Here is an 18,550-nt window from a genome sequence, read left to right on the forward strand (position 1 = left end):
CTGAGATCGAGCCCTGCTTCAGGCTCTGCAATGACACTGTGAAGCCTGCTTGGGATTCTCTTTCTCCTTCTCTCTCTCTCTCTCTCAAAATAAATAAATAAACATTTTTTAAAAAGTAGTCAACTTACCAATACTGAGTTCTATAATGATATTAAAACCTATATACAATAAAGTCACAATTATATTTCATTTACATTATTCAGTGACTTACTCGTTTATTCTGTTTTCTGCATTCAAGAGGTACTATATAAAAATACAAAAAATGAATCAGTCCTATATACCTCCTCAATAATAAACACTATCAATGACACTAATCATAGCAGCTAATTTTTACTTAGGATTTGATATGTACAAACACTATTTAAAGTGCTGTGATCCTGCAAGGTAGGTTAATATTAACCCCATTTTATAGATAGAAAATTAATGCACAGGTATTTAAGTAATTTGTCTAAGATTACAGAGTTATGAAATCATGGGGGATAGATTCCACCACAAGTAGTCTGACTCTAGGTCCTCCAACTGCCTCCCTGAGCACATTCCAGCTTCATAATGGAGATCATCAAAAAAAGAAGAAACAAAAAGGTAGAAAGTAGTAAGCAACAAGAGCATACAGAAGGAGTAAATACATAAAGTTACACATCATAATCTGAGCTGAGGTTGAAAAATGCATTGTGTACCAGAAGAAATATGCAGAAAGCAGTTCAGGTGTAGAAATAAGGTATCATACTAGAGAGCAAAGACAAGTCATTGAATTTGCTTGGGGCATAAATAATCGTGGAAGAAATGGTTTCTCTATTCATCAAAAATTTACTAACTGGTAAAAGAAATGCTGTTCTCCTAGAGGACTATTTTGTGACCTTTGCCCTTTTCCTTAAAGCTCCCAATACCTGCCACCATCCTCACTTCCTGATTCCATGAAGAAACAAAAGCAGTCTTTTCTTTCCCTCTAACTTCTCCCCATTTTTCTGCTCCCTTTTATATCAGTGCTTCTGGAAAGACTTGTTAATACCAGTCTCCAATTTCCCTCTTCCTGTCTCACCAGAATCCATTCCTATCAGGCTCCTCCCACTCCACCAAACTGCTCTTATCATGGTCACATGTCCTCTACATTACGAAATTTGATGGTATTCTATTGCTTTCTCGGTCTTTTTTTTTCTATAAATTATTATTTTTTTAATTTTATTTTTAATTTTGTAAAATTTACATCCAAATTAATTAACATATAGTGCAACAATGATTTCAGGAGTAGATTCCTTAGTGCCCTTACCCATTTAGCCTATTCCCCCTCCCACAAACCCTCCCGTAACCCTCAGTTTGTTCTCCATATTTATGAGTCTCTTCTGTTTTGTCCCCCTCCTTGTTTTCATATTATTTTTGTTTCCCTTCCCTTATGTTCATCAGTTTTGTCTCTTAAAGTCCTCAAATGAGTGAAGTCATATGATATTTGTCTTTCTCTGACTAATTTCAGCATAATATCCTCCATTTCCATCCATGAAGCTGCAAATGGCAAAATTTCATTCTTTTTGATTGCTGAATAATACTCCATTGTATATATATACCACATCTTCTTTATCCATTCATCCATCGATGGACATTTGGCTCTTTCCATACTTTGGCTATTGTTGATAGCGCTGCTATAAACATGGGGGTGCATGTGTCCCTTCGAAACAGCATACCTGTATCCCTTGGATAAATGCCTAGTAGTGTAATTGCTGGGTCGTAGGGTAGTTCTATTTTTAGTTTGTTGAGGAACCTCCATACTGTTTTCCAGAGTGGCTGCACCAGTTTGCATTCCCATCTCAGTCTTTATCTTAAGTGGCCTATCAGCAGAATTTGACACCTGGATCCCTCCCTTTTCTCAGAAAAAAATTTTCTCATTTGACCTCTAGGATTTCTCATATATGGTTTTCCTTCTCTGTTACTAGCTACTTCATGGTGGAGGGCCCAGGTCTCAGTCTTGGGACATCTTTATTTTTTTTTCTTACTCAACTCACTAGGTGATCTCATCCAGCTTTTGGCTTCACCTGTGCCTTCCAAACACTTATCCTCAGTCTAGTCCTTTCCACTGAACTCCAGGCTTGTAGAACCGAATATCCACTTAATATCACTAGGAGGCCAAAGACACATCTTAAACTAAACATGTCCAAAACTTCTGATCCTGCCCCTATCCCCAAACCTACTTTAACATTGTGTTCCTCATCTGACATGAAGGCAACCCCGTCCTTCCAGCTGCTCAGGCCAGAAGCCTTACTAGTTACCCTGACTCCTCTCTTCTGTCATACTTGACATAATAAATGCCAGATCCTGTTAACCCTACCATCAAAATGTATCAAGAATAAAATCACTACTCACAATCTCCATTATAAACAACTCAGTCTAAGCCTGTCCTCTCTAACCTGGATTTCTGCAATACTCTCCTAACCAGTCTCCCTAGGCTTCTACCCTTGTTACCTAGGACTGTGAATTCTCAATACAAATCTCCATTCTGATCCTACTAAAACAGTCTTATGTCACTCTTTTTCTCCAAGCTCTCTTCACAGCTTCTCCACCTCACTCTGAGTAAAAGTCAGAGGCTGACATGACCTGACCATATTTCCTCTGTAACCTCATCTTCTAGTATGCACCTTGCACACTGTGCTTCAGCCACACTGTCTTCTTTGCCTTTCCTTGAACACTCTAGGCACACTCCCAGTGCAGGGATTTTACACTGGCTGTTCCTTCTTCCTCAGACACACTCCCCAGATATTTGCATGACTTTCTCCCATACTTCCATCAGATCTTTGTTCAAATGTCATCTTAGTAAGGCCTGTGGGAACCTATCCAGACATCCCCTACTTCCCCTTTCATCCTTTATTTTTCTCCACAGCACACAAAACTATCTACCTACCTACCCATCCATCCATCCATCCATCCATCCATCCATCCTTTTCATTGTTCATATCACTGTACTAAAAAGTCATGGAAATATGGATTTTTTCCTCTTTTGTTCACTGCTCTTTTCCTAGGGCTCAGGAACAGTGCCTGGACATAGTAAACATTAATTAACAGTTGTTGAACAAATGAATGTATCTCACAGATGTTAAAATGAAAAGCAATGATACCATGAATGAGAAGCTCTTCATTCTGACAAGCAATGATTTAAATCTAAATTGTTTTTATTAGAACTTCTAAAGATGTTTGAAAACTCCGGCTTGAAGCCTTAGAGTCTACATTTTACCAATACTATGTGAGGTGTCAAAATACAAATACAAACAAGAAAAAGACCCCATCTTCAGCCAACATCAAGGCTAATACAGACTGACACAACATCAAGAGATTTTTAAGACAGGCTTAAAAGATGAAAGGATATTTTTAGCTAAATAGGGATTTAATAGCCATTCAAGGGGGTTATAATTATTTCAAATAGAGAAAAGTATATAATAGGAAAGGTGCCAAGAAATAGACACATGTGGCATATTCAGGGAAACCTAGCTATGGTGGGAGGGACAAGAAGTTGGAAATAAGATGGAATCTTCTCTAATATTCTATAAGAATGAAGAGACACTGAAAGATTTTAAGCAGAAAAGTAGAAGATCATATTTATGGTTAACAAAGGAAATGCTTTTGACAGTCACAAAAGGCTGGAGGCTACTGAAACAGATGAGGTAAGAAATGATGATCAGGGTTTTTTTGTTTTTTTTTTTTTTTTAATTTATTTATTTTTGAGAGAGAGAGACTGAGAGAGCGAGGAGGGGAAGGACAGAGAGAGAGAATGAGAAGGAGAGAGAGAGAGAATCCCAAGCAGGCTCCACACTATCAGCGCAGAGCCTGAGGCGGGGCTTAAACTCACAAACTGTGAGATCATGACCTGAGCTGAAATCAAGAGTTGGATGCTTAACCGAATAAACCACCCAAGTGCCCCAAAGATTAGGTACTCTTAATAATTTTTGTGTCAAGGACTACTTGGGCAGTCTGGGAAAGCTGTGGACTCTTTTTTTGGAATAATACTTACAAATTAATGAAATAAAATAAATAGAATTACAAATTAAAAATTATTTAGAAGCATAGTTATCAATACATTCTAAAAATTAAGTTCTGCTATAGCATTATACATAATAAATATTTAAATCAGTAATATTATTATGTCGTAACTTATAGCTGCAAAGCAATGATGAGCATAATCAGTATTTCAAAATATGTTCAGTAATTTAAAGCATTTCAAGATACACATATTTTGCATATAATGTGATATGAAAATATCTGTGTTTCTATTGGTGACAATGTACTACTTGTGACGTTGTCCCCAATAAAAACACAGATGTTTTGTCTATATTCAAAATAAAAATAAATGCTTAATTTTGGTTAGAAGATAGTAAATACAAAGATGCAATTTCTCCCCATGTATGTTCATGGATCTTAAGTTAAGAACCCTCAGAGAGACTAAGGTCCAGGCAACAAGATAGGAAATGCAAGAGATTATTTAGAGAGAATATATTTCAAATAAATAAACATCCTCTGTTAAGAAAAAAAAAGGCAAATAGATAAAATAATCCTAACCTAAACTGGATTGACTCCAGAGAGTAAAAAGGAAATATCCCTATATCAACTGTTATTTAACAGTTTCCTTTACTTTGCTAAAAAGAGCACACACAAACAACGGTAATACTGCCAAAGCATGATTCATTTTCAAGATGAATCCCTCCCTGTTCAAAGGTTTACATTGTTTTTGACCAGCATCAGACTGTTTATCCACACCAACTGTAAATACATCATTTTTAGAACTATCCAACAACAATGCCCATTTTGTTTTGACATGTAAGATACAAAAAGATCATGGAGAAAAATGACCATCACTCAAAGGTCTATGCTTTACAAATGAGAAATACTACACAGAAATATGGGGTGAAATTCTAACATAATAAGACTTTAGTACATGTTATCAGGAGGAAAATGCCTCCTGAAATTCCTAGCTTTCAAAGGGAATGTTAAGCACAGCAGTACTGTCAAACAGTATAATCTCCTCTCTGAGATGCCTTCTGTTAGCTTCACGCAAAAAAAAGAACAGAGCTGTGAAATCAATAAAGCTGAGAGAAAATCATGTATTTTTACTCAGAAATCAAGTATTTCTCTTCAACTATTTGTTCTTTCACAAATGACACATCCTTAATTGATTGGCACATCGCACCCTTCTACAAAAATACACTGAAAGGTATTTGTTCACAGTCATTTAATATCTGCATGCTCTCTTGGACCAGAGATATCTGATGGCAGAGATCACCTTAATTTTTTGTGAACTTTGTAACCAAAGACTGGTGTGTAGTAAGCTTAACAGGAAAGGAAGAACAGGAAGAAAAAAGATGCTCAAAAGATACTCTCTTAAGATGTACAAATATAAGGACTATAAATCCTTCGTAATTTTTTATGATTACTTCTGTTCTTTGGTCAACCTAGCTGCCCCATGTGTACTCTGAATCTCTCTCCATAAAGTGTTTGGTGAAATTTAATTGAAGGAAACTCCTTAACACAAAGAGAAAGGTCCTCAAAGAATCTACACTATGAGGCTAATTATATAACAGAAGTTTAAGTAATTATTTCTGAAGTAAAATTTCTTGCAAATGGCTGAAAATACAAATATCCCGTAACTTTCTAAGCTTTTTTTTTTTAATTCTAAATGCTTTTCAAAATGACTTCTAGGACTGATTCTAGAAGATTTTCACATAGGACTGATTCTAAAGATCTTCAACCTTGAAGATCATGGGTCACTAGGTAAATAAACATAAATAACTACTATTCTTATAAAAATAATGGGGCCAAAGCATATAGCATCACCTAAGGAGAAAACGAGGTTCCAAACTTTTTTGAGTTACAGAATTTCTCCCCGGGATTCTATGTACTTATATGATTTCAGTCTATCTTAAAACTTCCTACAGAAAATATATATCTAGAATTGATTAGGTATTACAAAAGGATACATGTTTAAGCAGAAGCTGAAACAAATAAGGATAGGTATAAAACCAAGAGAACTTCAGAGGTACTCAAACAACTACTTGCATGCTCATATTCAGCACAGCGCTATTCAAAACAGCAAACAGGTGGAAACAACCCAAATGTCGATCAATGGAAGAATAGATAAAATTGGAGTATATACACACAGTGAAATATTACTCGGCCATAAAAAGGAACGAAGTACTGATATATACTATGTGTGGCTGTACCTTGAAAACATTATACCATGTCATATAAGCCAGAAAAAACAATCACATATTATATGATCACATATGGATTATTATATGAAATATCCAGAACAAGTAAATCCACAGAGATGGAAAACAGGCTGGTGGTTGCTAGGGACTTAGTGAGAGAGGAACAGGTAGTAACTGCTTAAAGAATACACGGTGTTCTTCTTAGGTGAGGAAAACATTTTGGAACTAGTTAGAAGTGGTGGTTCATCGTGAGTGTACTAAATGCCATTGAATTCTTAATATTAAATGGTTAATTTTATGTTATGTACATTTCAGATCAATTGAATAAATACAAATTGATTTCTGTAGTGGGGCACCTAGGTGGGTCAGTCAGTTGAGCTATCGATTTCAGCTCAGGTCACGATCTCACAGTTCGTGAGTTCGAGCCCCGTGTTGGGCTCTGTGCTGACAGCTAGGAGCCTGGAGCCTGTTTCAGATTCTGTGTCTCCCTCGCTCTCTTCCCCTCCCTCGCTCTCTCTCTCTCTCTCTCTCTCTCAAAACTAAACATTAAAACATTTTTTAAAAAGTGGTTTCTGTAGTAACCATAATCTCTCTGTATAAAATCCTCTATTCTTAAAAATATAAATTGGTCATCTGTCAAGAAGAACCTGCAATGCTCTAGAAAAAGTATCATCTAATATAAACAATTTTTTTTGCCATTCTAATGGAAATGAAATGGTACAACCACTCCGGTATTATCTACCAAGGTCAAGATGCACATACACACCCAGCATTTCATTAAAAAATGAGAATACATACACACACACATACACAAATGAGAACACATTTGCACCAAGAAACAAGTACAAACATTTTCACTGCATCACTATGTATAATAACCCAACACCAGAAACCTCCCAAATATACATCAACAATAGTAGTAAAAAGGATAGACAAATAAATACATAGAAGCATATTTGTACAATGAAATACCTAAGAGCAATGGAAATAAATGAAGTAAACCTCCATTGAACAACATGAATTAATCTCATAAACATAATCCCACAGGTGTATTTTAAAATAAAATGCATAGAGAGGGAGAGAGCCAAAGCATAAGAGACTCTTAAAAACTGAGAACAAACTGAGGGTTGATGGGGGGTGGGAGGGAGAAGAGGGTGGGTGATGGGTATTGAGGAGGGCACCTTCTGGGATGAGCACTGGGTGTTATATGGAAACCAATTTGATAGTAAATTTCATATTAAAAAAAATAAATAAAATGCAAATGCTATTCCAAAATACACATGACTCATGACTATTACTCTCCAACAATGAATGTTTCTCAATGAACTAAAAGTTAGCATGGCAAAAATCACCTTTCCCATATGGACTTCAATTTATTAAATTATTTAATAAATTAAGAATGTCCCAAAATAAGCCTAAGATCTTGTCTTTGCATGAACACATGAGGGGGAAAAATGTTTTAATTATTTTATCCCAGATCTTGACTAGTAAGGATAATGAGAGAAAGACAGTAGGTTCAGTGGAGAGAGAGAAAATTAGGTTTACCATGCAGAGGTGATCCAGAAGGGCTACTTGATAGACCTGGAACAGGGCTACAGCGACCTCCTTGCTTAGATGTCAGTTCTTGTTCTATCTCTTCCAGCCCAGCACTTTTCTGGAAACGGCTCATACGATTCACAACTCGTGGTGACATATGTGTTCGAACACAAGGCTGGCCACCATAAGGGTTGATGGGGAAAACATGGGAAGTCCCCCGGAGTGTACTGACCACAACCCAGCGACAGTCATGGCTGAAGCAGATGTCTTGTACCTGGAAATGGATAGGGAAAAATGCAAAAAGAGAGATTGAAACTATTTGGATTTATCTAGGAGTATCACATACATATCAGCAGATGTGAATAGAAATACTTGCCTTTCTTACCAAATTTACCTAAGACCAAGTGTAACTTAAAACTTTTTATTTTACAGACAAGTTTCATGGTGAATATTGATCAAACCACCATATTAGGGATTTGATAATTTTTAGAGTAGAAAGTTCTGTCCCTTGCAGCACAGAGTACCAAGTAAAAAAAATCCAGACCTAGGCAGTTTTACCTACAGAGCTACAAAAATATGGGTCAGCTTTATTTCTCTAAATTAATTTTCCTTCTAATAAGCATAAAATAGTAAAAATAAAAACAAACATTATACAATGTAGGTGAAGTTATTAATCCAATCATTCACTGAGCAAATATCTGTTGGGTTCCACGCTAAGCACCAGGAATAAAAAGGTGAATAGGAAATAATCTTTGGGCTCACAGTCTAACAGGAGGAAAAGACATGTGAGAAATTTGTGATAATGTATTATATTAAAAAGCAAAATAAGTGTCTTGTGTACCAGGCACAGTGGTAAGAAAAAGGAAGAAATATATAGTCTCTGTAAGAGGTAAAAAGGAGATGGTGAAGGTGGAGGTATAGGAAAGGCCTGGATTCTGGAAATAAGTTTTGAAGTAGGATATACTTAGAAAGAAATAAGAGAAGACACTCCAATTTAGAGATATTCAGATATTCTACATTAGCTATAAATGCAAAAGCATAACACAGAAATGATGAGCAAGTAGTTCAGCATGTCAGAAAAAAAAAATCAGACTTGGCAAATCCAGAACAAGAGGTGTCTGCATTTTATTTAAGAAATAGTGCAGTCAAGATTTCAGGTTTGGAAGAATGATTATGGGAGTGAAATGCAGGGGAGTGGATTTGCAGCAGGGATGAGGGTGGCTGAAGGAAAATTATGTAAAAGTTCCTTCAACAGTCAGGAACATAGGACCCTTAAGAAAGGTGGAATGCAGAAGAGAAAAGGTCTCAAAACACTCTAATCTCTCTCTCTCTCTCTCTCTCTCTCTCTCTCTCTCTTTCACACACACACACACACACACACACACACACACACACACACACCTACACCTCATGTATCTGCAGTGGTTGGCAAACTTTTACAGGTTATCCAGTCTCTATTTTCTGCTATAACTACTCAGCTCTGACCTTCTAGTGTCAAAGTAGCCACAGAAAATATATAAATGAATGAGTGCAACTATGTTCAAAGAAACCTTTATTTGCAACAAGTGGCTGATCACACACTTGATTTAGGGGAAATTAATTACTAATTTGTATGACACTTACCAGGCATTGAATACAGAAGTTCAATTATTTTCAAATTAGTAAACCTAATTTACTACTTTCATCTTAATATCAATCTAATGATAACAACTTGAACAAAAATGTCTCCATTTACTTTTCTTCTTAAAAAGAAAATCAAGTAAAATTTAACGTTGTTCTAACCATTTTAAAGCATAGCCTCTAAAAGAAAGGCAAGTTACAGATTGTTAAGATTTTCTGTATTATTGACTAAATGATTAATTTTCCACCATATAAAACTATAGTCAAACAGTGCTTAAAAAAAAAAAAGAATTCAAACAAGTAAAAGTATGGTATAATAAAGATAATACGTTTGTAAGTGGAATTTAACATGGAAAATGTATACAGGTATAGACACATAATATATGAATGTGTGGCATAGCATTATAATACGAGCTAAGTAAAACTCCTTCAGCAGTCAGAGAAACCAATACTTTCCAATATATTAGATGTTCAAATAAGTCTAAGTTCAGATTAGAACCATGACTAATATTCCAGAAATATTCTACCAACAAAACCTACAAGTATACATCAAAGTACAAGTCTCTAAAAGAGCCCAGAACCTTGGAAATCAAAAGAAATCTTAGTCATATATATCAAGACAGGATACTTCATTGCTAGGCTATTGCTAGACTAAAATTATCAATACATAGATAAACCCAAAATTCAACCAAACTCCTTTCATTTCAATCACTGCGATATATCCTAATGACGTGTTTATGTTTAATGTTAAAAGGACCTCCTGAAATCTGAAAAAATTAACTCCCAAGATTCTAGAGTTATGAATAAAAAGCTAGTCCACAAGTGCTTTACCTCTGCAGTATGCCTACAACAACTTCCAGCTAAACAGACTTACAGAAAAGCAAAAGACAGGGAAGGAGACAAAGAAAAGTATAAACAGCAGAAGCAAGGAAAAGAAAAATAGTTCCAGACAAGTTTAATATTGTAATATGAAATGTATTAACATAAGCCAGAATCAAACATATAAAGAAAAAACACCTGTAGACTTATTGAGTAACTTGTGTTCCATCCACAGGGCAACTAATCCACGTTATCTAAAACCTTTTTCCAGAATACTTTATAATCAAGACCACTTCCTGGTCTGTCCATGAAAAGAAGGTTTCTTCTTTCATTTTAAAAATACTTCTGATATAAAGTGGTGCTAACAATCAGGGTCAAGGCAGGAAGACAGAATTCCACCTAAATGCTTGCTTACAAAAGTGCTATTAAAGAAGTGATTCTGCTCTATGACCTTGAGATGCATCAGGATACTTAAATGAACACAGAAGATATTAGTCGTCAAGAGACTTAGAGAAAGTTTAATCCTTTACATAACATAGAAGATAAGTCATCTACTCACAAAATGCAAAATAATATAACTGTTGGTCTTATGAAACAAGTTGGGTGGTTTTTCATATATTATTAAAGACAAGAAAGACTATAAAATGGCAAACTAGTAATAAAATGACAACATCATCTGCAGCATTTCTGGACCTCAATTTTGAAATGATATTTCTAATAAAGACTTTCTCTTCACAAAACAGGAAAGCTAGATGGCAGCTATCTCTCTGTTTCCATGCTACAGTACTAAATATCATGGCAAGTAACATCAGGCAATTGTTAGAAGCTTAAACTAAACAAGTACAGGTACCAAAAAAGTATGGTCCAAACATGTACCCTCAAATTTAGGAAGTAAGCATACTTAGATAATTATTATTTTTAAGGACTATTTACTATACTGAACTCAGGAATTAACCCAATCCAAGCAGATCTGGACAGCAAGAGATATACTGTATGGCTCCTACTTAGCATTTCAAACTGCTATGAAACTAGAGCAGAGAATGAATGTGGACTTGAGACAAGTACAGGTTTCTCTCAGAACAGGGGTCAGAAAACTTTTTCCATAAGGGGCCAGAAAGTAAAATTTTAGGCTCTTCAGGCAAGAAAGCAAAACCAAGGATACTATCTAGGTACTGAGAATAACAAGAAAGAAAACAAAATTTGACAAAATTTTTACCAAATATAATTTTTGTAATGTAAGTCTACTAATAAGAAGAATGGCATCTGTTTTTTACTGGAGATAATATTTTGTTTATTTAGGGTTCAAAGCCCATAACATTATCATCAAGTAGATCCCAATGCTGATGTTTATAAAAACCATTCTTGGCTCATGAGATGTACAAAAATAGACAGAGGGCCACATATGGCCAATGGACCACAGTTTGCTGACCCATTTTATACCACCACCATGGTAGTAAATGTAAACTTGTCAAATCATCATAAACTTCAAAGCAGAAAGGGCCTTGAAAGTCTAAAGTCAAAGTTAAAAACACAGTAAGACCCTCAGGTCAGTATTATTCCTATGGTTTACAAGATACTCCACAGTAAAGAGAGGGAAAACTACACAGAAAGCCTTCCCCATAAGAAGAATCCATGCAAGATATTAGTTAGGAACGTGACACCGATGAAATTATAGTTCTTTTCTAAATTCAACAGCCAGCAGACATTCTGTTTTGTCTTCAAGGTGAATAGAGCTGTATTCAATTCAACATTAACCCAAAACTATTGGAGAAAGTCATCTTGGTTGAAAACAAAAAAAAAAAGTCACACACATATACACATATAAACCCCCAAACCCAGAGACAACTATTTCAAATTATCTTGGACATCTCTTAATGCAAAAATAGATAAGTATGTATAGATATTTATGTGTATATATGTGTGTATATATATATATATATATATATATATATATATATCACATAAACACACATATAGATACACAAAGACATGTGAGACATGCACATACACATATAATTTTCATTGGATAAGAGTAACCAATTTGAAATGTAAAATAATCATTAAACTTTAATATTAAAAAAGATAGTGAAAACATATGGAAACAGCCTGTTAAGTATAAAATCTTTACATGTGATTACAGGCTTTCCCTACAGGTAGCACAGAGGAGTAAATGTATCTATCACTTACTAGGTACAGAGCCATGGAAAAGTTAGTTAACAACTCTCTGCCTTATGGTTCTTCAATTGGTAAAATGAAAACAATAATGCAAGTCTCTGGGGTTTTAGATTTAATGAATTAACATGTAAAGCACTTAGAATAGTGCCTATCATTTATTAAACAATGAACAAAGATGTTTGCTATAATTATCAGAATTACCATAAAAATATATCCCTATTCTGTTCAAACATCTGTTTTCACTGCTAACAACAAGGACTAAACCACTATTATCACTCTAACAGGTTACTACATTAGATTCTTAAATGGATTATTAATTGAGACTACCTACAAGCAACAAGAGACAAAGTAGATAAATTGTACTTATTCAAAATTAAAAACTTTTCTGCAGCAAAGAATACTATTAAAAATTTAAGACAACCCATAGAATATGAGAAAATTTTCCAAATAATATGTCTGATAAAGGTTCAGCATGTAGAATACATAAATAAGTTTTTCAACTCAACAACATAAAGACAAATAATTCAGTTAAAAACAAGCAAAAATTTTGAAAAGATATTTTTCCAAAGAAGGTATAGAAATGGCCAAAAGGTACATGAAAAGATGTGCAACATCTTTTTAGTCATTGGGGAAATGTAAATAAAAACCACAATGAGATACCACTTCATACTGAAAATAATGGCTATTAAAAAAAAAAAAAAAAGAAAGAAAGTAAGTAAGAAAGAAAAAGTTAGAGAGGGAGGGAGCCAAACCATAAGAGACTCTTAAAAACTGAGAGTAAACTGAGGGTTGATGGGGGGATGGGAGGGAGGGGAAAGTGGGTGATCGGCATTGAGGAGGGCACCTGTTGGGATGAGCACTGGGTGTTGTATGGAAACCAATTTGATAATAAATTTCACATTTAAAAAATAAATAAATAATAAATAATAAATATAAAAATAAACTTCATATTAAAAAAAATAAACCTCATTACAGTGAAAAAAAAGATAAAATAACAAGTGTTGATGAGGATGTGGGTAAAGTTGAGCCCTCATACATTGCTGGGAAAAAAGTAAATGGTGTAGACACTTGGAAAATTCCTGTAAAAGTTAAACATACACTTTCATTCTTAAATACCCAAGAGAACCAAAAACATGTTCAAACAAAAACCTGCACACTAATGTTTATAGCAGTATCCTTAGAGTTCAAAAGTGGAAACAACCCAAACGTCTATCAACTAATAAATGGAAAAAATGTGGTATATCCATACAAGGGAATATTATTCAGCCACAAAATGTAATATAGTTCTGATACATGCTACAACACGAATGAACTTCTAAAATAGTAGGTAAAATGAGAAAAGGTTACATATTATATTATTCTGTTTATATGAAATGTACAGAATAAGCAGATCCATTGATATAGAAAATAGATTAGCAGTTTTCAAGAGCCAGGAAGAAGGGAAGGGGGAATAGTTGCTCATGGGTACCAGGTTTCTTTCTGGGGTGATGAAAATGTTCTAGAATAAAATAGTAGTGATCAATATACCAGTCTGTATACTAAAAAGCACTAAACTGTACACTTTAAAAGGGTGAACTTTATGTATGTGAATTCTGTCTCAGAAAAGCTGTTACTTAAAAAAATGAAAAAACTAACTAGTCAGTTTGCTAAAAGGGAAGTTCTACAGCCTCTTTTTATAGTTGAGGTTTCTTTTAACTGTCGTTTAGTTCTTTGAGATGTCTCTATTATTCTGTGCTCAAAAGAAGATACACAGCTGCTACATAGCCTAAATTAGCATTTTATCTGTGCCCATCATGGCTCACTTCACATCTGGGGTTGGAGTAAATAAGTGACTACAACATAACATGGGTAAGCAGTATATTCTTATTAAGTGTCCCTCCACTCAGCAAAGAAGTGTGGTATAAAATGATAGAAAAAATCAAGCAAAGAGTAACTAACATAGTCTGTGAATCCTCATTAGATGCTCATTATTATCAATTTTATCAATTTAGAGGCTTTTAAGAATACATATGTCAGAGGCACCTGGCTGGCTCAGTCAGTTGGGCATCTAACTTTGACTCAGGTCATGATTTCAAAGCCTGTGAGTTCGAGCCCTGTGCTGGGCTCTGTGCTGACACCTCAGAGCCTGGAGTCTGTTCCTAATTCTGTGTCTCCGTCTCTCTCTGCCCCCTCCCTGCTTGTGCTCTCTCTCGCTCTCTCTCTCTCTCTCTCTCTCTCTCAAAAATAAATAAAAACATTACAATTTTTTTAATTTAAAAAATAAAAATAAAAAAGAATACAAATGTCAAAATTCTTAGCTAATGTGATATGAATTTTAAAAATACAGAGTACTTAATTAAATGTTTTGCAAATTTATACTAAGTTACATAATTTATTTTTGCTAAATGGCTCCTGTGTTATTTGGAATATTGATAACATCTCACAATTGTTTTTTATTGTAATGATGTAAAGTTTGGCTACCAGAAACCATTAGGCTTCTAGAAAGCTAATATATTTGTTCCTTAAAATATAATATAGCTATATTCCAGTAAATCTTTTTTTTTTCCAAATTTTTATTTAAATTCTAGTTAGATAACATATAGTGCAATACTGGTTTCAGGAGTAGGATTTAGTGATTCATCACTTACAAATAACACCCAGTGCTCATCGTAACAAGTGCCTTCTTAATACCCATCACCCAATTAGCCCATCCCCCACCTACATCCCTCCATCAACCCTCAGTTTATTCTCTATAGTTAAGAGTCTCTTATGGTTTGCCTTCCTCTTCTTTTCCCTCCCCATATGTTCATCTGTTTCCTAAATTCCACATATAAATGAAATCACATGGTATTTGTCTTTCTCTGACTTATTTTGCTTAAAATAATACACTCTAGCTCCATCCATGTCATTGCAAATGGCAAGATTTTATTCTTTTTGATGGCTGAGTAATGGTCCACTGCAGATAAATATCATATCTTCTTTATCCATTCATCAGTTGATGGACACTTGGGCTCTTTCCTAGTTTGGCTATTGTTGGTAATATATTCCAGTAATTCTAATTTATACAAATATTTTTTGAAAATCTAAGTTATCCATTTTCAAATATTTTGTTGATTTAATAATCCAAAACAACAATATATGGAGCAACCAAATCTAATTAGCAGACATATACTTAGAACAATTACGCCCATTTTATCAAACCAAAAAAAAACAAAAAAAAACAAAAAAAAAACTCCATCCCAAATGTATATTTAAGTCACAAAACAGGCTGAATTCAAATTACACATGAAAAAGAGTATTTGAGCTCTAGAATTAAGTGGTACCACATTTAAGCATCTAAGGTATAGAAATCAGCATTTTAAAGGGCTCCAACTTATGCCACAAATTCATCACCAAAACCTAATTAATAACAGCAATAAAAGCATAGGGTCAGTATAATATCCTAAAATCTAAAGCAAAATTTCTCAAACTTTAGTGTGAAAAGAAGTACCTAAGTTATTTGTAAGAAGTGCAGATAATTGGTCCAACCTTCAGAATTATGATTCTGTAGGTACTGGGAGGTGGGAGAGACATAACCAAGAAATTTGCACTTTTGGAACACTCAGATAATGACTCTGATATTCACCTACAGTCTCTAATACGGAGCCAGAAAATAAAGTGGCCAGAAATGGCAGTCCCCCTACTCCCATACCAAACGTTAGAAAGCATTAAAAGATATTTTAAAAAATAACAAAGTAATATCAATGATTGCCCAGGGCATGAGTGAGGTAGAATATTGACTGAAAAAAAGATGCAGGAAATTTTCTGAGATGATGAGAATCATCTGTATCTTGATTGTTGTGATGGTTATACATATATGACTAGTAAATGGCAAATCAAGCATTTCCAACATTCTCTCTCTCACCTGACACCTCTACAGATACTTCAGACTTGCCCAGACTAACAGGAAGTGTTGACACAATTATGATCAGTCAGACAAAAGCAGGATACTATTGCAGGATTCTGGGAAAGTATCTCCTTCCCTGATATGAGAAATTAACATCACCGAGGCTGCCAAAACTCCCCATCTTAGTGCCTTGAATTCAGAAATGATACCCACAAGAGTGGCAATTATAAAGCAGTCATGAGGGAAAGAACAAAAAAGTCACAAGGACACTGCTGAACAACTTTACCAAAACTAGCAGCAGCCTTCTTATAACATGACAAAAATAAATCCTAAGTTTTTAAAACCATCGTTAAATATGATTTTCTTTCTGTAGCCAAATATATACCTAATGATTCAAATATCAAATTGCTTTCCAATTCTCTTAAAAAGAAAAAAGGAAAGAAAACCCAAAAGCAGACAGCACTTGGATAGAAAGTCTACAATCCAAGAGTATTATTGTTTTTCAGAAGCCTGTAAGAATGGCAGTCAACACTATAAAGATAAGTCCCCCATAGAGGAAAAACTAGCCAGGGTCCAAGCCCTCAGATGTTTATGTTTAATGAAAACTTATAGTAAAATATATAAAAGAAGTTATTTGCTTAAGAATTAATATACAAGTTCTAGACACATTCCCAACACAACATTTCAATAGCTTTTATCCTTCAAAATTAATATAAACTTTCATTTTAAATGCTGTAATTCTTACTATCATGACAAGGCTAATGGCAATAAAAGTTTACTTGGGAATAAGTTGCTTAGAAAGGAAATGTGTTAAATTAGACAGATAATCCCCACAGACCCTCTATCCTATCTGCCCAATTCCCTCTCCCTATCAATTCTTCATAATCATTTATTCAGTAAATATTTATGGAAAGCTTATTACAGGTTTTACACTCTTCTAAAGAGTCACAAATTAAAAAATGAGCTAATGCTAATTAGCAGCATGCAATTATCATCTGAACCAACAACTGCACTCTTGGGCATCCACATCAGAGAAATGAAAACTATGTTCACATAATATATTCATAACAGCCCCAAACTGTAAATGCCAGGTGAATGTAGGTCCACTTACAAAAGGGCAATGTGAGGGAACTATTCAGTATCTTAATGGACATACAAACCTACATTAAATTGTATAGATCTAAACACACTCATTTACACACACACACACATACACAAATGCACAAATGAGTACAAGTAAATCTAATGAAATGTGAAAAAGATCAGGGATTGTACCAATGTCAATATCCTGGTTGTGATATACTCTAGCTTGCAAAATGTTTACCTTATTGAGATAAAGTGAGCCAAGGGTACCTGGGATCTCTTAGTACTATTTCTTACAAGTCCAATTGAATCAACAATTATTTCAATAAAAATCTGAACTGAATAAAAAGTGAATATGGTGCCTCACAAACACCACAGAGCCAGCAGTGCTAAAATAGCCAGCTCTTGCTGCAATCCGAACTTGAGTGGAAACAAGGATGAGAGGTGTCCAAAATGCCAAAGGCTGTAGGGATGAAACTCAGCAGTGTTGAGTGGGGGCAGAAAAAAAAAGGGGTGGTTATGCCTGGACACTCACTGGATGCTAGCAAGTAGCACTACTGCCCATAGGGAAATAAGTGGCAGAAACACTGGGGAACCAACACTTGGCCAAGTGAGAAAAAAGGCCAACACTTCTGGCTGCCCCCATAGTATCTGCAGGCTAGCCTCCCCTGCCAACAAGACAGAATAATGTGATTGCCTGGCAGCTGTCACTTGAATAACTGACATGTGCACATTAAATACATTAGTCAGTGTTCTGTAGGGAAAAGAATTCCATGTCCTTGTGGGGGTGGGGGAAAATACCCTGGAATGAAATGTAAGCAAAGTTTGCAATAGGGAAGAGAAGCTAAAGTGACCTTGTAGGAATACTCTTGTGCTTCTGTTGATAAATGTGTAACTGGTATTAATGGCTTAATTGATTGTATTTACATGCTTGTAAGTATCAGACGGTATCCTCTGCCATGCAGACTGAAATGATAGTGGGAAAAATGCATGACAGAGTGCCTACTAGGCTTCCAGTTCCTTCCCAGTGTTATATAATAGAAACAACAGAATCCCAGTAGGAATAAGTTAGGTAATGACTTAACGGCTGCTGAAGTACTTAAGGTGTTATCCCAGTACAACATCGCCACCTGCCTGATCCAACAACCAAATACACTCCCTTTTTTCAGATGGTAGCTATTATTTGCTACTAAGTTCTTGTGAATGAACAACTGACCCATGAGGCCTTGTGATTTTTCAAGACCGATATTGGAATGGATCAACTCAAATT

The 18,550-nt window shown here is 35.0% G+C and overlaps 1 protein-coding gene across 10 annotated transcripts in view; it reads right to left on the minus strand.

Annotated features, from left to right (window-relative positions):
• The window catches only part of BCAS3 (BCAS3 microtubule associated cell migration factor), a 611,080-nt gene that overhangs the window by 352,759 nt on the left and 239,771 nt on the right, over positions 1-18,550 (minus strand). For all 10 annotated transcript variants that reach the window (XM_049637825.1, XM_049637821.1, XM_049637826.1 and 7 more), the window contains one exon: positions 7,728-7,992. In XM_049637825.1, the coding sequence (XP_049493782.1) occupies positions 7,728-7,992 (265 nt within the window). The remainder of the gene's footprint in view (positions 1-7,727; positions 7,993-18,550) is intronic.

Source organism: Panthera uncia, chromosome E1 (genome assembly GCF_023721935.1).
Source record: "Panthera uncia isolate 11264 chromosome E1, Puncia_PCG_1.0, whole genome shotgun sequence".
Taxonomy (NCBI): domain Eukaryota; kingdom Metazoa; phylum Chordata; class Mammalia; order Carnivora; family Felidae; genus Panthera; species Panthera uncia.